The 19,756-nt window shown below is 35.5% G+C and overlaps 2 protein-coding genes across 2 annotated transcripts; both read right to left on the bottom strand.

Moving 5' to 3' along the window:
• Positions 1-1,120: 1,120 nt before the first annotated feature.
• On the bottom strand, positions 1,121-4,459 carry LOC122520397 (piggyBac transposable element-derived protein 4-like). Its single transcript, XM_043640486.1, has 4 exons — positions 4,380-4,459; positions 4,105-4,302; positions 2,949-3,229; positions 1,121-2,733 (listed from the first exon to the last, which is right to left on the bottom strand). The coding sequence occupies exons 1-4, from the start codon at positions 4,457-4,459 to the stop codon at positions 1,157-1,159; spliced, it is 2,136 nt and encodes a 711-aa protein (XP_043496421.1). The 3' UTR covers positions 1,121-1,156.
• A 6,070-nt stretch (positions 4,460-10,529) lies between these two features.
• Positions 10,530-12,788, bottom strand: LOC122520398. Its single transcript, XM_043640487.1, has 4 exons — positions 12,659-12,788; positions 11,869-12,566; positions 10,593-10,609; positions 10,530-10,536 (listed from the first exon to the last, which is right to left on the bottom strand). The coding sequence occupies exons 1-4, from the start codon at positions 12,786-12,788 to the stop codon at positions 10,530-10,532; spliced, it is 852 nt and encodes a 283-aa protein (XP_043496422.1).
• Between the last annotated feature and the right edge of the window lie 6,968 nt (positions 12,789-19,756).

A 19,756-nucleotide genomic window follows, 5' to 3' on the forward strand; every position in this document is an offset into this window, starting at 1 on the left:
GAATTAATTATTATTGCATATCTACGAACACGCTACATCTGAGTGTCAAGCAGCCCCATCTAGCGAGTCGCCTTACAGTTTGGATTTATCCCCAAACTTACATATGTATGTAGGATTCCAATACAAAGATGAATAGAATGTTTCCATGTAAATACAATAATAGCTGTTTGCTTCTTAAAGGCTATACGATGACTGCCTGTTTACTTGCATAGCAACGTACCGCTGCACGTCGCTACCTCCCAACGGTCCTACCAACCATATCGTATTTTGTTTCGTAGCCCCTTTGTCTAATTTCCCTTCCCACATGTATATATTAATATTGACACACCATTACCACGGGTCGGTGTCTCTGACCGAATGGCCCATACGTGGTATCCTATTAAAAAGGTCGTTATCATCGTTGGTTTGTCCGTCGTTCCTTTCGAAATAACGCGGAAAATCACGTGATACTTACTGAGCATCGTCTCTCTCGAATCCGAGCAGAGCTAAGAAAAATATATTATAATACGATACAAAAGGCATATATCGAAGCAACCGAAGTGAGAGAAATTTATTTCTGTAACTCTCGTACGCTCGATAATGTCAAAAGCAGTTTTGACGCTTATGCCGAAACTCCCTTGAATGCCGAAAACAAGGGTTTTTCGGGTAGAGACGCTGGTTCAACTCGTTGTCCGCGTCGATGATCATGGTACGTCTTCTGGCACTGAAATAATTTCATACCGTTGGGAAATACCTGCTGCTCTCTCACAAATAATAAATATATAAATGGGTATATTAAAAGTTCGTTGCTAAAATCTATATAAAATAGATTGAAAAGAGAATACCCAAAACCACTTGGTATATGGTAAATTTTAAAAACCCTACTTGATGTGACTTAACCCATTTGCATCATCGCTCTACTTAGGCCGCCGCGCCTGAACATCAGAGCCGAACGACAGACGACTGTCGCGTATCACCGCGCGCTGTCGGGCATGTGGGTGTGAAACCGACAATGAGAAAAATTTATGAATTTTGTCAAAATACAGTGTCTAAAACAACTAATACGCAATAGTTTACATCAAACATTTTATTTTATTTTTTTTACACAAACGGAGAAACAAATATTTTTTTATAAATGAAATAAAATTATTTATAATGCAACGAAAATTTAATTAAATTATTTTTCGTGATATTCTTTGAAGTGATCAATACATAATGCTACCTTACAAATATGGCATTGAAACACTGTCTCTCTTCGAATACCCTTAGATACGCATACAACACATCGTTTTGACGTTTTGTTACCTTTTGCCAAGGTTTGAGGTATTCGTATAGGAAAATGCCTGCCAGTATACCGCGATATAGAATCATTGATAGGTGCGTTATTTATTTTTATATTAGGCAAATATTTGTTAATAATTTCCTCAGCTAATAGCTGTTTATAAACGTGAAATGACCGATCTTTTTTATGACCTTTAAAAATTACATAACTGTTTAACAACATCATGTCGACAAAATAAAAAAATATTTTCTTATAGGCTTTTTTATTTCTTCGCATGGTGTGAAATTTACTTAGCATTTGGTCGCCTACATCAACTCCACCCATATACTGATTATAATCTCGCACTGCGGTTGGTTTTAAACTTTTTTGTCCGGTATATCGGTTTATTTTTCCAGTTTCAGCAAATTCTAAGCCATGCATAGTCGTTAGTAAAACGACATCTTTTTTATCTTTCCATTTTATTGCCGCCATCTCTCTTGTAGAAAACACAATAGCTTCTCCCCTTTGCAATTGTTGTGATTTTAATTCCTGAGGCATTTCTTTCCTATTAATTCTCGCGGTTCCACATACATTCGTTTTCATACTGTATAATTCTCGATATAAGATCGGTGAACTGTACCAATTGTCTATAAATAAGCAGCATCCTTTGTTCAATAACTGACTTTCTTTCAATAAATTCATTACAACGTTTCTACTAGCAGATCCAGTAACGGTTTTATCTTTTCCTACATATATTTTAAAATTATGTATGTATCTCGATTGCGAATCACACAGTTTGTAAAACTTTATGCCAAATCTCGCTCGTTTTGTTCTAATAAATTGTATGTAATGCAAGCGACTTCTACATGACATTAATGACTCATCAATCGAAATGTTTTTATTTGGTACATACATGCGGATGAAAGTATTTTTTACTATTTCAGAAACTTCTCGAATTTTTACAAGTGGGTCCTTAGATGTAATAATACTAGAAAAATGTAAATTGTTGGCGATTGACGTAAATCGGGTACGGGTCATAATATTTTTAAAATATGGTGTTTCTAAGCTTTTATCGGTACTCCAATAGCTCTGAATCGTGGGCTTACAAACTAAGCTCATTAGAATGTTTACAGCAATAAATATTTTTAGTTCATCGTCTGCAAGAGGTATAAAATTTTCATCGGTTGCACCATATTTATTTGTTTCTGTAATTACTTTTGTAACTAATTCTTGGTTAAAGAATAATTCAAAGATTTCCCTTCTTGACCGATTTTGTGTATCTACGGTTGCACCAACAACACTAGAAAACCCGTGTATAATGGGCGTAGGATTCTTAGCTTTCCACACGAAACCTTCATTTGTAAAATTGCCGCACTGTTCAACTTCATCACTCGAGCTGTCATCACTTGATGAAATCATATGGACACGTTTTCGAGTGGGTCCAATCTCAGTACTTGAATCCGAATCAAGACTTTCGAAATCCATTGGGGCAACTATATTTTAGTTTAAATAATAAAATTAGATGGTTTTTTAAACTTGGACTTGTTACACTTAAATACTCACGAAAGATTCTCAGGAATCAACAGATTATCGCGAAAAAGGAAAACTTGTTTACAATAAACTGATGTACGTATAGAATAAACCTATAAAATGCTATCACAAGCGATTAATATGGTCTGCCACATCTAAAGAGTACTTAGCAACTGACAATAAGAAACAGTCGCGGGTTCGCGGATTATTCCGCGCTTGGTGATAGTAGACAGTCGCAGGTATGCGGAATATTCCGCGCATGGTGATAGTAGACAATCGCGGCTCGCGGAATATTCCGCGCTTGGTGATAAGAGACAGTCGCGGCTCGCGGAATATTCCGCGCTTGGTGATAAGAGACAGTCGCGGCTCGCGGAATATTCCGCGCTTGGTGATAAGAGACAGTCGCGGCTCGCGGAATATTCCGCGCATTGATGCAAATGGGTTAATACTAAATGAAGACTATAAAAATCCATATAAAATTGGATTGAAAGTGGTTTAAAATGGTGTGGTGATTGGAGAAGGAAAAAGTGAGAGAGACCAGAGGGACGTTCTACGGTTAAAATAAAATTAAATAAGCATCGTCGTCGGCATACGTGTCGGCGACAAGAGTTGCAAAAAAAGAAAATAATATTCTTTCGTAAAAGAGCAAATTCAGCTCCCTGGTTGATCCTGCCAGTAGTCATATGCTTGTCTCAAAGATTAAGCCATGCATGTCTCAGTGCATGCCGAGCTAAGGTGAAACCGCGAATGGCTCATTAAATCAGTTATTGTTTCTTAGATCGTACCCACATTTACTTGGATAACTGTGGTAATTCTAGAGCTAATACATGCAAACCAGAGTTCCAACCAGAGATGGGAAGAACGCTTTTATTAGATAAAACCAATCGGTGGCGTTTGTTAATACATTCGTCCACCGTTTACTTTGATGACTCTGAATAACTTTGAGCTGATCGCACGGTCCTAGCACCGGCGACAAGTCTTTCAAATGTCTGCCTTATCAACTGTCGATGGTAGGTTCTGCGCCTACCATGGTTGTAACGGGTAACGGGGAATCAGGGTTCGATTCCGGAGAGGGAGCCTGAGAAACGGCTACCACATCCAAGGAAGGCAGCAGGCGCGCAAATTACCCACTCCCGGCACGGGGAGGTAGTGACGAAAAATAACGATACGGGACTCATCCGAGGCCCCGTAATCGGAATGAGTACACTTTAAATCCTTTAACAAGGATCCATTGGAGGGCAAGTCTGGTGCCAGCAGCCGCGGTAATTCCAGCTCCAATAGCGTATATTAAAGTTGTTGCGGTTAAAAAGCTCGTAGTTGAATCTGTGTTTTACACTGTCGGTTCACCGCTCGCGGTGTTTACTGGCATGATGTGGGACGTCTTACCGGTGGGCTTAGCCCTTCGGGGCGGTCCATCTAATATCCCATCGCGGTGCTCTTCATTGAGTGTCGAGATGGCGAGTATTATAGGTTTTCTAAGTACTTCAAGGTCACATTCAGTACTTTCAGGGAAAGGTAAACTCACGGCTAAGCTAATTGATAAGTTGACAGTTTACTATGGTTTGGCAATAAGAAGAAATTGTGATTCTGTTAATAATATGTACAATACAATTTAGGGAACGTATTATCACTATTGTTTGACTGATGAGAAACCTCAACACGAAATGTGCACAGGTGGAGAAGGTTCATGGTGTAGTTAACAGCAAGCGCTAGCAACAAACACATTATCTTCTTACACTCATGATTATCAAACTTTATCAGCTGATGTTGCTGAAGCAATATTTCACATTTATGAAGACCTTAGCAACGAAAAATTATTGGAAAGGTGTGTTGGTGGATATACACAAAACAATAATGAGAGTTATAATCAATTAATATGGAAAATAACTCCAAAAATTGTTCCATGTGGCTCTAAAGTAGTAGAAATAGCGGCTTACATTGAAGCTGGAATATTTAATGAAGGTCAAAAGTCGTTATTATACTGTATGAGTGCATTAGGACTTTAATTAGGCAACGCACGCAGCTCATGCTTATGTCGACAAAGAGGACGCAGAGCGTGTGATGATCTCAGACGCGAGAGCGCATGGGAGCACGCGAGAAGGAAAAATGGCTCGACGACAACACCAGCTGAACTTATTAGAAGCTATCAATACTGCAGAAGGTCCCTCTTATTACCCTGGAATAGATGATACCATTTAAGTTGAAGAAAAAAATTTTAACTATGTGTAAACTACTTTTGAAACTTTAAACGTGTATTTTAAACTCAAAACTGTATTTTCAAAGTCGGTGATCTCGATTTTTCAGAAATGGCTTAACCGATCGATTTCGAATTTTTACATAATCTTCTTAGATATATTCCCTTGGTATAAAGTATAAGGAATAATTTTTAAAAAATTTATTACTATTTTTTTGTAACAATTTAGAGCGAAAATTTTAGTCAAAAACAACAACTTTTTTTCAAATAGACGCCATTTTGTCAAAAATCAAAATTTTTAAAATTCCTTCTGCTTAATACCTGCATTAATCTATCCTTTAAAAGAATCCATCATATTATTTAATTTCAATAATCCAAACCGCCAAAATGGAGATCACCGCCAAACGTCTTTTTTTAGAGGACGTTCAGGAAATCATCTACAGGAGCGGTGCAGATTAATATTTTTACATAATCGACGCGCTATTGTATTCTCAAAAGTTGGCTCTATTTGAATTACCATCACTTTTGTTTGAGAAATAAAAACTGTTTCTAGAAAAAATTCATGAAAATACGTCTTTTTCGAGCCTCGCAACTGCGTATAACCCCTTAAGTCAAGCAGCTCTGGGTACGATTAGTACTTGGATGGGTGACCGCTTGGGAACACCGTGTGCTGTTGACATTCTTCTTTTTTTTTCTATTTTTATTAGAAAAGATCTTCAAGATGAAACCAAATATAACATATTTCGATAATATAATTTTTTTTTCTACACGGAACCATTTACCGAACGATTCTTTACCACCTCACCTACCATATTAATTGTGTCAGATATTTTTCACGATCGAAAATTTCCATATAATAGGCCAGTCAAAAATGTCCAAATTTCTGAATTTTAGGTAATAATTCGAAAATTTGATCTAAGGGTAATTTGACGACGCTGAATCTAATGGTGCTAATTTTTTTTGAGGTGAAAGGTGCCGTTTTTGAGAAAAAGGGTAAAAAAGGGTAAAAAGAGTAACAAATGGCCTTATCTTAGAATATAGGCATTTAATCGAAAAAAATTTTAATCAAAAGTTGTAGAGAATTAAAATATACATAATAATTGTAAAATTACAATATAATAAAAATAATTGTAAGAGTGGGGAAGCAAGTCCCGCCTCTCAGTCGGCTTTTACACGCGAGCGGGCTAGTGTCGTGCGAGCGTCCGTGTGTACTAAACACAAACGAACGATCATGAATGCGAGTGCGAGTGAAAGAAGAAACCGATATTTCTCCCCTTCTATTTGTTTAGGCGATAGCGAGTATTTTTTTCCTGGCCATCGATAGTTGAGCGTTCTGTATACGATTTTTTCTTTCGGTAGCAAGCATATCTATGGGCAAAGCACTGCAACATAGAAAATGTACTGAGTTGGAGAGGTTTTATGGAGGTTTTAACGGCGGATAACACTTATGATGTTTCCAAAGTTGTTTGTCTGCATAACATCAATCAGCCTCCTTCAAAAATGAGCACTATCAACACAGCTTTACGCACCGCTCTAGTTGAGGCTCGTCGAATTAATCAGAAAACGTGTTTCGAAACATTCGACCAACCATTGTACTATAAAGCTTGTGCGATTGTTGCTGCATCACAGCATATACTGAAAAACGTTGTGGTTCGCTTGCTCATGTCCTATTTGGACTCGATCGGTCACATTATGAATGGCAGCGGACTTGAAGACATCTGGGCAGTAACATACGCTCCAGCATCAGTGAAAAAGATGTTGACGGGGCATGCTTATGCTCGTGCGATGCGTGCTAATATCTTGACATTTATCAATCTGGGAGTAATGATCTGTCGTGAAATCGAAGGTGAAATACGTCAACAATACGACGAAGACGTTAAAGCTTTTCTCCAAAGTTGGGGTACAGAACCTCCGACTATCGGCGATTAGTCAATCGGAACCTTCGATTACTTCGATAACAGCGAAATTGACTACACAATTGGCAATTTTAAAAAAATCGAGGACCTACTGCACAACTGTGGGTGCAATACTTTGAGTGTGTCGTAATTGCCTTGCAGTTTATGGAGGCCGAACGCTCAGGCAACTGGAAATTACACCTTTAAAGTATTCGTAAAATGTTGCCAATTTTCCATGCTGCAAGCAATTTCAACTACGCTAAAAGCGTTCAAATATATCTTCAAGATATGGTCAACATAGAGCTGACAATGACCGACGATGAATACCGAAGATTCAAAACACAGAGAGGTATTTTACGGTACAAAGGTCTGACAAAGCTTGGTGCGGTGTGTGGACGGACACGACGATTGAGCAAACATTAAACAGGTTCTTCAATACAGATCTGAAACATGGGAGAGGTGTTACACCTAGTGTTATCGCGAGATTTTTATCTGTGATGTCATCGTCGTTCTCAATTATTGAGTGCTTAGAAGATTATTGTAGCTTCGTATCATCTACAAGCGAACAACACGTCGATCTCGTCAACCATCGAATGAAACGAGATGATGATTACATTAAAAAATTCATGTTTTGGTTTGAGGAACACCGTCCTTTTGAACTTCGAACTGTCTTGTATTCCTTGTCGACGGGGATTGTCAGTATGGTTACTACAGATTGTCATCTAGCATTCGAGAAAGGAAACAAAAGTATGGAATTCATGGTGGGAAAGAGTGTTACTAAAGTTTCATTGTCTGCGGTAACATGCAAAGTAAGAATTCTGACGGCGGGCCAAGTGCAGACTCACGTTAACAACGATACGTGTATGGTCGACTCTGCTGTACTCTTTAAGCGTATATCGATTCTGTTTCATGGTGACGAGGTACAAACACGAAAAGCATTCGAGTTCGAGCTTTCACCGCATCCGTTATCTCTATTCGACGAGTTTGGTCTCATGAGGAAGACATCGAAGTCCGAATTATGCAAAATATTTAAGCCGTATGTCTTACAAGGACAAACTTCGATCCGCAACATGAACTTTGTAATTGATGGTGGATTCTTCCTGCGCAACTTCTGCTGGCCGCATGGTGCATCGTTTAAGGTAATTTGCGAATTATACCACTCGCACATTATTAGCAAATACGGAGAAAATCCTTCGGTCGTTTTTGATGGATACACCGACGAGCTTATAGGAATAAAATGGTACGAGAGATACCGCCGACGTAAACGAAATATGGCACCGGATATCGAGTTCAACGAGAGCACACTCATATCATTGAGCCAAAAAAGGTTTCTGTCTAATGTGAAGAACAAAATGAAATTGGTGCAAATGCTGTCGGAATATTTACGTATGCACGGTGTCTCAACTTGAAACTTGCACAAGAAGATGCGGACGCGCTTATAGCGAAGACAGCGATAGAGCTGAAACAAAATACGGGCCGCGAAGTGGCAGTTGTCGGTACTGACACCGACCTGCTGGTTTTGTTGATCGGCTTATCAGATTGCAGTCCTCTGTATTTTTACAAGATATCGCCAGGTGGTAAAAAAATACTTTGTATTGTACGGAAGACCACGCACATCTGAAGCCGTATATTTTATTTGCCCACGCATTCGCTGGATGTGACACGAGTGCCATGTACGGAAAAGGAAAGAAGAGCGTCATCTCCATTCTGCAAAAGAATAACCATCTGCAGACTGCTGTAAAAATGTTCTACAACGCTGCGAGTACAATGGAGAGTCTGTGTGAATGTGCAGAACAAATAATTGCACATTTATACAGCTTCAAAAATCCAAATCAGTCGCTCAGTGATGCTCGGTACGAAAAATTTACATCGCTGGTCGTGCACATCAACGTGGATATTCGATTGGCGGCTTTACCTCCAACGCAACTCGTCCTGCGAGAAGACGTGAGACGCACATTCTATCAAGTGCAATCGTGGTTGGGAAACAACTTGAATGCACGGGATTGGGGCTGGAAGCGAACTACAACAATGATGGTTCCTGTCATGAATACTGAGTTCAGCGCCTGATAATTTGTTGAAAATGGTAGGTTCTAAAATAAATTTGAATAAACTAAATAATTCAATGGTGAAACAAGTAAAATGAGTTAATTCTAGAAAATTAACCCTTTCCCTTACGATCGAATTTCCAACTGTGCGGGCCTAAAGCGACACCAGTCGGTCGCGCGCAGCGACATAAACACAAGCTTGGCTCAGCGCTCGAAACTGTACTAATCTCAAACTTCCTATGATTTGTATATACACGTGCGCGGTACAATTAACTTTGCAAGATGTTTGATAAATAATTACGGTTAGTTGGTTATTAAACAAAAAAATACTTATTGTTGCAAATTGAATAATCCATTATTAATAACATTTTTATTTTAAGGGATTATACGCAGTTAGAATTTAAAAAAAATCGATTTTTGTTTTTTTCATTTTCGGAATGTACATATATTTAAGTATATTCTCTGAAAATTTCAAATCGATCCGACAAATATTCTTCACTTTATGTAAGCTGCAAATAAAAATTTTTTACCTTTATTACACAGTAACAGAGTATAAGGGTGAAGAGGGAAAAGAATCAAGGTAGAGAGTAAGAATATCAGAGTAAGAAAGTGTAAAACTAGAGTTACGAAAAATATTCTTACTTTCATATTTGGAACGGCCGCCCAAACAATATTCTGTAATGTTTTGTTTTTTTCGCCCGGTAGACTTACGACGCCTCTGAGGCGTCTTATTCGTTTTTGGTCCCAAAATCTTGCGACGCCTCTGAGGCGTCTTATTCGTTTTTGGTCAAATAACCTTGCGACGCCTCTGAGGCGTCTTATTCGTTTTTGGTCCGATAACCTTATGACGCCTCTGAGGCGTCTTTGTAAGTTAAAGGGTTAAAAATCCTATAATTTTGTAAAATATGAACCATATAGCGTTTCTCTTGTAAATTGAACACCAACGTTACCTTTGTTATACTTGATTCGAAGAAGAAAACAAAAATTAGCACGATATTTGGAATTTTGTAAATATTTGCACGACTCAATGAATTTTCAGAAAATTCACGAATTTTTAAAGCCTATCCCGTTCGACTAATGTTTCGTGAATTAGAAACGAACTATACAAAAAATCATATACATTCTCTGCGCACGCAAATTCTTAATGATTTTCCCTACATGTTTCCTACGTGTCTATGTTTAGGTACAATGTGCGTGCTCGGGAGACTGCAAAACTTTACGATGCAGCTGCCGAAAAACTGGGCTGCTTTGTACTCAACTGTGCAAATACTGTGGAGGACAATCGTGCTCCAACTTTTCAATCAGCACAGACAAGGATTTAGCAGAGATTCCAGCAGAAAAAAGATACGAGGATGACGAGGATATCGCTAGAAATGAATTCCTCGATATAGTCGAAGAATTGGACCCCGAGGATTCTGATTACGAGGAATTTTACGAGAATGAGCAGGAAGACGATGTAGAAATCGAATACCCTTTAGAAGCGATGTAGATAAATAATTAGATTTCGTGTTTCATAAAATCTCCGTCTCATCTTATTTTCGTTAAATGTTCGAATCATCCTTAAGTGAAGCATAATTTTCAATTTAATAAGAAATAACCTAGTACACTTGGAAAAATAAACCTATTTAATTTCTTTACAATTTCAGAAATAGAAACATTTATTACTATTTACATCGCTCGCGACTAACCTTGCCTTCATTATATTCTACAAAAATATACAAATAAATTTTTGTGACCCAAAATTAATATCAATTAATTATTCTAATGAATTTTATGGCGAGGCACAAAATTAATTCATTATTTTTATTCTCGACTAAATAATAATAGTTTCTGTTAAAATGAATTATTATTTTTCTTTTATTAAAGGTTCACTACTTTTGACAATAAATAAAAAAACGGCGTGCCATAAGCATCAAGATTAGATTTAAAAACGCTGCTCTTGTACGCCGATATATATAGATATACAGAACGCTCGAAGCTCGATGGCCAGAACGAAAAATTCTCGCTACCGAAAGAAAAATCTTATAGTCCAGTAAACGCGGGCCGTTTCCTTCATATCTCAGGAAAGAAGGTGGAAACTTGATATAAGGGTAAATAGACGACGCTGAATCGAATGGTGCTAATTTTTTTGCGGTAAGAAGTGCCGTTTTTGAGAAAAAGGGTAAAAAAGGATAAAAATTGGTAAAAAATGGCTTTATCTTAGAATCTAGGCATTATATCTATATATATCGGCGTATTAGCGCGGCACTTTTAAATCGAATCTTGATGCTTATGGCACGCCGTTTCTTTATTTATTGTCAAAATTAATGAACCTTGAGTAAAAAAAAAATAATTCATTTTAACAGAAACTATTATTATTTAGTTGAGAGTAAAAATAATGAATTAATTTTGTGTCTCGCCATAAAATTAATTAGAATAATTCATTGATATAAATTCTTTGCCTAACAAAAATTTATTTGTATATCAAATTGAATACGTATTCTCTTTAAGACGAAATTTAAAATTTAAATATTTTTCCTATTAAATTATGTATTTTATAAAATTTTAAATTACTGACTTTTTGTCTCGTAAAAATTTATTAGTGTATCAAATTAAATACATATTTGAAAAAGAAGAATTTTATATCCACACATAAAATTAATTCAAGATATATATGAAAGGATATTCTAAAAACGTGGAATTTATTTTTTGTCTATACATAATTTTAATTCATTTTTATTATGTTATAAGAAAACAGTAATGCATTCTGATTCATCTTCGAAGTCTTAAGTATTCTACGAAAAAAATTGGACAATTACCAAGTGGTGCGTTAGCGTAAGTAGTAACGTCTTCGCTTCTCGCGCTGGTTTATTAACGTTCGATTCTTCGTGGGGGAATTATGTATCCGGTGTATCCATCAAAAACGACCGAAGGATTTTCTCCGTATTTGCTAATAATGTGCGAGTGGTATAATTCGCAAATTACCTTAAACGATGCACCATGCGGCCAGCAGAAGTTGCGCAGGAAGAATCCACCATCAATTACAAAGTTCATGTTGCGGATCGAAGTTTGTCCTTGTAAGACATACGGCTTAAATATTTTGCATAATTCGGACTTCGATGTCTTCCTCATGAGACCAAACTCGTCGAATAGAGATAACGGATGCGGTGAAAGCTCGAACTCGAATGCTTTTCGTGTTTGTACCTCGTCACCATGAAACAGAATCGATATACGCTTAAAGAGTACAGCAGAGTCGACCATACACGTATCGTTGTTAACGTGAGTCTGCACTTGGCCCGCCGTCAGAATTCTTACTTTGCATGTTACCGCAGACAATGAAACTTTAGTAACACTCTTTCCCACCATGAATTCCATACTTTTGTTTCCTTTCTCGAATGCTAGATGACAATCTGTAGTAACCATACTGACAATCCCCGTCGACAAGGAATACAAGACAGTTCGAAGTTCAAAAGGACGGTGTTCCTCAAACCAAAACATGAATTTTTTAATGTAATCATCATCTCGTTTCATTCGATGGTTGACGAGATCGACGTGTTGTTCGCTTGTAGATGATACGAAGCTACAATAATCTTCTAAGCACTCAATAATTGAGAACGACGATGACATCACAGATAAAAATCTCGCGATAACACTAGGTGTAACACCTCTCCCATGTTTCAGATCTGTATTGAAGAACCTGTTTAATGTTTGCTCAATCGTCGTGTCCGTCCACACACCGCACCAAGCTTTGTCAGACCTTTGTACCGTAAAATACCTCTCTGTGTTTTGAATCTTCGGTATTCATCGTCGGTCATTGTCAGCTCTATGTTGACCATATCTTGAAGATATATTTGAACGCTTTTAGCGTAGTTGAAATTGCTTGCAGCATGGAAAATTGGCAACATTTTACGAATACTTTAAAGGTGTAATTTCCAGTTGCCTGAGCGTTCGGCCTCCATAAACTGCAAGGCAATTACGACACACTCAAAGTATTGCACCCACAGTTGTGCAGTAGGTCCTCGATTTTTTTAAAATTGCCAATTGTGTAGTCAATTTCGCTGTTATCGAAGTAATCGAAGGTTCCGATTGACTAATCGCCGATAGTCGGAGGTTCTGTACCCCAACTTTGGAGAAAAGCTTTAACGTCTTCGTCGTATTGTTGACGTATTTCACCTTCGATTTCACGACAGATCATTACTCCCAGATTGATAAATGTCAAGATATGAGCACGCATCGCACGAGCATAAGCATGCCCCGTCAACATCTTTTTCACTGATGCTGGAGCGTATGTTACTGCCCAGATGTCTTCAAGTCCGCTGCCATTCATAATGTGACCGATCGAGTCCAAATAGGACATGAGCAAGCGAACCACAACGTTTTTCAGTATATGCTGTGATGCAGCAACAATCGCACAAGCTTTATAGTACAATGGTTGGTCGAATGTTTCGAAACACGTTTTCTGATTAATTCGACGAGCCTCAACTAGAGCGGTGCGTAAAGCTGTGTTGATAGTGCTCATTTTTGAAGGAGGCTGATTGATGTTATGCAGACAAACAACTTTGGAAACATCATAAGTGTTATCCGCCGTTAAAACCTCCATAAAACCTCTCCAACTCAGTACATTTTCTATGTTGCAGTGCTTTGCCCATAGATATGCTTGCTACCGAAAGAAAAAATCGTATACAGAACGCTCAACTATCGATGGCCAGGAAAAAAATACTCGCTATCGCCTAAACAAATAGAAGGGGAGAAATATCGGTTTCTTCTTTCACTCGCACTCGCATTCATGATCGTTCGTTTGTGTTTAGTACACACGGACGCTCGCACGACACTAGCCCGCTCGCGTGTAAAAGCCGACTAGTCCAGTCAACGAGGGCCGTTTCCTCCATGTCTCAGGAAAGAGGGTAAGAACTTGATATAAGGGTAAATAGACGACGCTGAATCGAATGGTGCTAATTTTTTTGCGGTAAGAAGTGCCGTTTTTGAGAAAAAGGGTAAAAAAGGATAAAAATTGGTAAAAAATGGCTTTATCTTAGAATCTAGGCATTTAATCGAAAAAAGTTTCAAACAAAAGTTGTAGAGAATTAAAATATACATAAAAAATGTTCTATGAGTTATCTTCGTATTTTCAAAAATAAGCGAATAAAATTGGATTGAAGATGGGAAAAAATTGTAAGAGTGGGGAAGCAAGTCCCGCCTCTCAGTCGGCTTTTACACGCGAGCGGGCTAGTGTGCGTGCGAGCGTCCGTGTGCACTAATCACAAACGAAGGATCTTCGGCAATCTTCGGGACTCTCGGTCTTGAATGAAAGTGCGAGTGAGAGAACAAACCAATATTTCTCTCTTTTTATTTATCATGCGATAACGAGTATTATTGTCCTTGGCCATCGATTGTTGAGCGTTCTGATATTTCTCTTTTTATATTTTTTCTTTCGGTAGCAAGAATTTTACGTCTTGGCCATCGAGCGTCGAGCGTTTTGTATACGAGTGCGAGTGAGAAAGAAAACCGATATTTCTCTCTTTCTATTTTTTCATTTGGTAGCCAGAATTTTACGTCTTGGACATCGAGCGTCGAGCGTTTTGTATATCTATATATATATCGGCGTATAAGCGCGGCATTTTTAAATCGAATCTTGATGCTTATGGCACGCCGTTTCTTTATTTATTGTCAAAAATAATGAACCTTGAGTAAAAAAAAAATAATTCATTTCAACAGGAACTATTATTATTTGGTTGAGAGTAACAATAATGAATTAATTTTGTGTCTCGCCATAAAATTAATTAGAATAATTAATTGATATAAATTCTTTGCCTCACAAAAATTTATTTGTATATCAAATTGAATACGTATTCTCTTTAAGACGAAATTTAAAATTTAAATATTTTTCCTATTAAATTATGTATTTTATAAAATTTTAAATTACTGACTTTTTGTCTCGTAAAAAATTATTAGTTTATCAATTTAAATACATATTTGAAAAAGAAGAATTTTATAACCACACATAAAATTAATTCAAGATATATATGAAAGGATATTCTAAAAACGTGGAATTTATTTTTTGTCTATACATAATTTTAATTCATTTTTATTATGTTATAAGAAAACAGTAATGCATTCTGATTCATCTTCGAAGTCTTAAGAATTGTACGAAAAAAATTGAGCTATTGTCAAGTGGTGCGTTAGCGTAAGTAGTAACGTCTTCGCTTCTCGCGCTGGTTTATTAACGTTCGATTCTTCGTGGGGGAATTATTTTTTTTATAAGTTTTTCTATCCTTAACAAGAAGACGATCAGTAAGTCTCACCTCAGATTTTTTTCAAATTTTGCACTAACGATATAAATTTTATTAGGAAATCAACATTATTACGCGAGTAATAAAATTACCAATTATAAATAAAATAATATCCAATAAATAACAAAAATTAATTTTTCACGTGCCGAAACGATACATTTTTTAGGATGATATTTACAGGATGAATTTGTAATTTAAGTAATAAACTTCCTTTATTTGTGCAGGATGTAAAAAAATTTATTGCTTTGAATTTTTTTGTAATAATTTTAATTTTTTTTCTATATATAATTAGAAATTAGGAAATGTAAAAATAATTTATATAACCTAAGGATAGAAAAACTTATAAAAAAAATAATTCCCCCACGAAGAATCGAACGTTAATAAACCAGCGCGAGAAGCGAAGACGTTACTACTTACGCTAACGCACCACTTGACAATAGCTCAATTTATTTCGTACAATTCTTAAGACTTCGAAGATGAATCAGAATGCATTACTGTTTTCTTATAACATAATAAAAATGAATTAAAATTATGTATAGACAAAAAATAAATTCCACGTTTTTAGAATATCCTTTCATATATATCTTGAATTAATTTTATGTATGGTTATAAAATTCTTCTTTTTCAAATATGTATTTAAATTGATAAACTAATAATTTTTTACGAGACAAAAAGTCAGTAATTTAAAATTTTATAAAATACATAATTTAATAGGAAAAATATTTAAATTTTAAATTTCGTCTTAAAGAGAATACGTATTCAATTTGATATACAAATAAATTTTTGTGAGGCAAAGAATTTATATCAATTAATTATTCTAATTAATTTTATGGCGAGACACAAAATTAATTCATTATTGTTACTCTCAACCAAATAATAATAGTTCCTGTTGAAATGAATTATTTTTTTTTTACTCAAGGTTCATTATTTTTGACAATAAATAAAGAAACGGCGTGCCATAAGCATCAAGATTCGATTTAAAAATGCCGCGCTTATACGCCGATATATATATAGATATACAAAACGCTCGACGCTCGATGTCCAAGACGTAAAATTCTGGCTACCAAATGAAAAAATAGAAAGAGAGAAATATCGGTTTTCTTTCTCACTCGCACTCGTATACAAAACGCTCGACGCTCGATGGCCAAGACGTAAAATTCTTGCTACCGAAAGAAAAAATATAAAAAGAGAAATATCAGAACGCTCAACAATCGATGGCCAAGGACAATAATACTCGTTATCGCATGATAAATAAAAAGAGAGAAATATTGGTTTGTTCTCTCACTCGCACTTTCATTCAAGACCGAGAGTCCCGAAGATTGCCGAAGATCCTTCGTTTGTGATTAGTGCACACGGACGCTCGCACGCACACTAGCCCGCTCGCGTGTAAAAGCCGACTGAGAGGCGGGACTTGCTTCCCCACTCTTACAATTATTTTTTATTATATTGTAATTTTACAATTATTATGTATATTTTAATTCTCTACAACTTTTGATTAAAATTTTTTTCGATTAAATGCCTATATTCTAAGATAAGGCCATTTGTTACTCTTTTTACCCTTTTTTACCCTTTTTCTCAAAAACGGCACCTTTCACCTCAAAAAAATTAGCACCATTCGATTCAGCGTCGTCTATTTACTCTTAGATCAAGTTTGTGAGTGAGTGTTGTGCGTGAGTGTTTTTGATCACTTTGTTTGTGTGACACAGGGCGACATTAAGTTACGGGTCATATCTGTCTCATTCTTCTGTTATCGAACTTATTTCCTTCTCGATGTAGAAAATTTAACTTTCCCTAACTACATTATGTTAAATTCTTTACATTATCGTGATATATACACGGTGTCGTAGTTTTTTCTCGCTATACGTTATCAATATATTTTACAAGTAAAAATAAGGCAAAATATCATATAAACATAGGCTTTTAAATGCTTTATTAAAACGTTGTAAACAAAAATATAAAATGCTAATTGTCTGGTGTTGTTTGTTACTATCACACGGATTGAAGTCATATAAAATTCCATTTCAAAATGCTACCCGTTATCATGAATGTAGAACAAAAATCTATGAAAAATAAAACCTATTGTATTACTAATTTAACTCCTCCTGCATGATCGCTGGACGGATCAAGGTCAGCGATCATGTTGCCGGTCCTAAGCCCGGGAAAAGGAGGAAGGTTGTTGGATCAGGTTAGCTCCCTACCCAACGTAAAAAAATTTGCGGCTCATAGAAACGACACTCTGTCTATTAGCAGAATGGACAACAAGAATCGGCAGAATTGCACGGAATAAATCACCGATTGGCCGCAGAAGTACGGGGCGCCCACGAAAACGATGGTGCGACTATTTAACAGTGCAATAGGCAGAAAAACGTCGTTACGAAACAGGCAACTTGCCAAAATTAAAGAATGAAGAAGAAGAAGAAGTATTACTAATTTCATATTCATTTTTTTTCATTTCAGTAAATACATCGCAAATATTTTGTCTCAACTTTTGACGAAACACTAGTTCTTAATCATTTCGTATTTTTGATTATAACTTTTTAATAAAATATTTAAAAGTCTATGTTTATATAACATTTTTGTCTCATTTTATTTGTAAAATACGTTGGTAATATTTGGCGAGAGAAAATTGAGATTCCCTGTATATGATATAATTAAAAAAAAATTTAATAATGTAATAATAAAATAATGAAGTGTCAAATAATATAATATTTTACAAATCCAAAAATATAGTATATTTCTTAAAAATATTTAAAATTATTGAATGAATTTAATAATTTAGTAATGAAGTAACCTTAGTTTGAAACTAACAATAATTGTAAAATAATGAATGATAGTGTTACGTCCTGTTTCGTAATAAAAAGTGTGGTCTATTTTTGGTCAAGCTGTGAAGTTTTTACCAGGGAATGACCTAAAGAATTGTTACTGGGTTGGCGAGTGATGATATTTGAATGTGACAAACTGGAAGGGAAGAGGGTAGTTAAAATATGAACTTGATTGGAGTTCTATTGCAGTAAAAGTAGATAATTAAATATTAAAGTAAAATGCTTACCTTTTTCTGCTGCTGATAGGATAGGCCTCTGGCTCTGATTCAATCAACACAAATAGAATAATTCTAGTCGCGGGTAATTAATGTATTTTACTGACTCATAAATTCATTTATCTTTAATATTTATTCTTTTACGCTACTGATCAATCATACAGAATGTTTCATTGATTTTACAGAATGCAGAATACGGACATGTAAATAAAAACAAAATACAGACTTACAAACTGAATATGGATTTATTAATTAAAACAGACTTACTAACTCACAAGAAGACCTTCAGATTGACACCTCTCAAATTTGTTCAAACTTTGTCCACTTGTAGTAGTCTATGTGAATATTCCTTGTATTTAAAAAAAAAAAAATAAATATTCAAGCGTTTTCAATAAAACGGGAGTAGAAATTTGACAAAAATGATTTCGTTTCTTTTATGTCGTCGGATCGATTCCTCGAGAGGGAAAATATTTTTTTTCCGGTCTTTTTTTATTTTTTGTTTTTGTTATTATGAAGTATGTTCAATTAATTTTATTTTTTTTCTAGAGAGTACGTTATATTATTTTTCTAATATAATAAAAAAAGAGGGGCATTTGTATTAAAAAGCTTGTAAAGTTTCTTCTTTTTGTCAACGTTATTGTTTTATTAAGAAATCAACGTTATTACGCAAGTTATGTAATTAATAATTATAAATAGAATTACAAACAATAAATACCAAAAAGTTGTTTTTTTACTTGCCTGAAACGATTTTTTTTTCAGAATAATATTCGTCGCACGGACATACAAAACATAAATTTAATCCGGTTTCGTCAGTATTGATTATAAATAAAAAAATACAAGTACAAAGAGTTATAATAATCAAAGAAATATTCTGTTATTTTATTACAATAAAATCAGCATATCATTTAATTATATTACACCAGCTGGATCTTTAATAAACTTTTCGTAATTTAAAGAATTCATTCGCTGCGATAGATATTGTTTTGAAGATTGTTTATCGATATCTAACAATGCATTCGGCTACTCTTGTGCGTGTTTGATCGTAAGATTCTTATAGCTTTATTATTTTTCTTGTTTTCTTATAACATACTTTACAATAACGAAAACAAAAAATAAAAGAAGACCAGAAAAAAAATATTTTTCCTTTCGAGGAATCGATTCGGTAACATCAGAGACACGAGTCCATTTTTGCGAAATTTATACCCTCATTCTTTCGAAAACGGTTGATTATCTAATTTTCTTAAAAAGTATAACGAATATTCTCATGGACTTTTACAAGTATGCAAAGTTTGAAAAAAATCGGAGAGAGGTCAATCTGACGGTCCCCTTATTAGTTTCTTATTAAGTGGTTACATTAACGCCTTCAAGGTTGAATGGTTGAAAGAATTAACAAAGAGTATACCTTCTGGGTGGTGAAGTCCGGACGATTTCAAATCCACGAATTTCTGAGTCTGCGCCTATGGGTATGAGAACTGATCCTTTGTCGAATAGTTCATATTTCCTAAGAAAGATAATAAATACGAAATCTCTAGAATATTTTCTGAAT

Source organism: Polistes fuscatus, unplaced genomic scaffold (assembly GCF_010416935.1).
Source record: "Polistes fuscatus isolate 324 unplaced genomic scaffold, CU_Pfus_HIC Scaffold33, whole genome shotgun sequence".
Taxonomy (NCBI): Eukaryota; Metazoa; Arthropoda; class Insecta; order Hymenoptera; family Vespidae; genus Polistes; species Polistes fuscatus.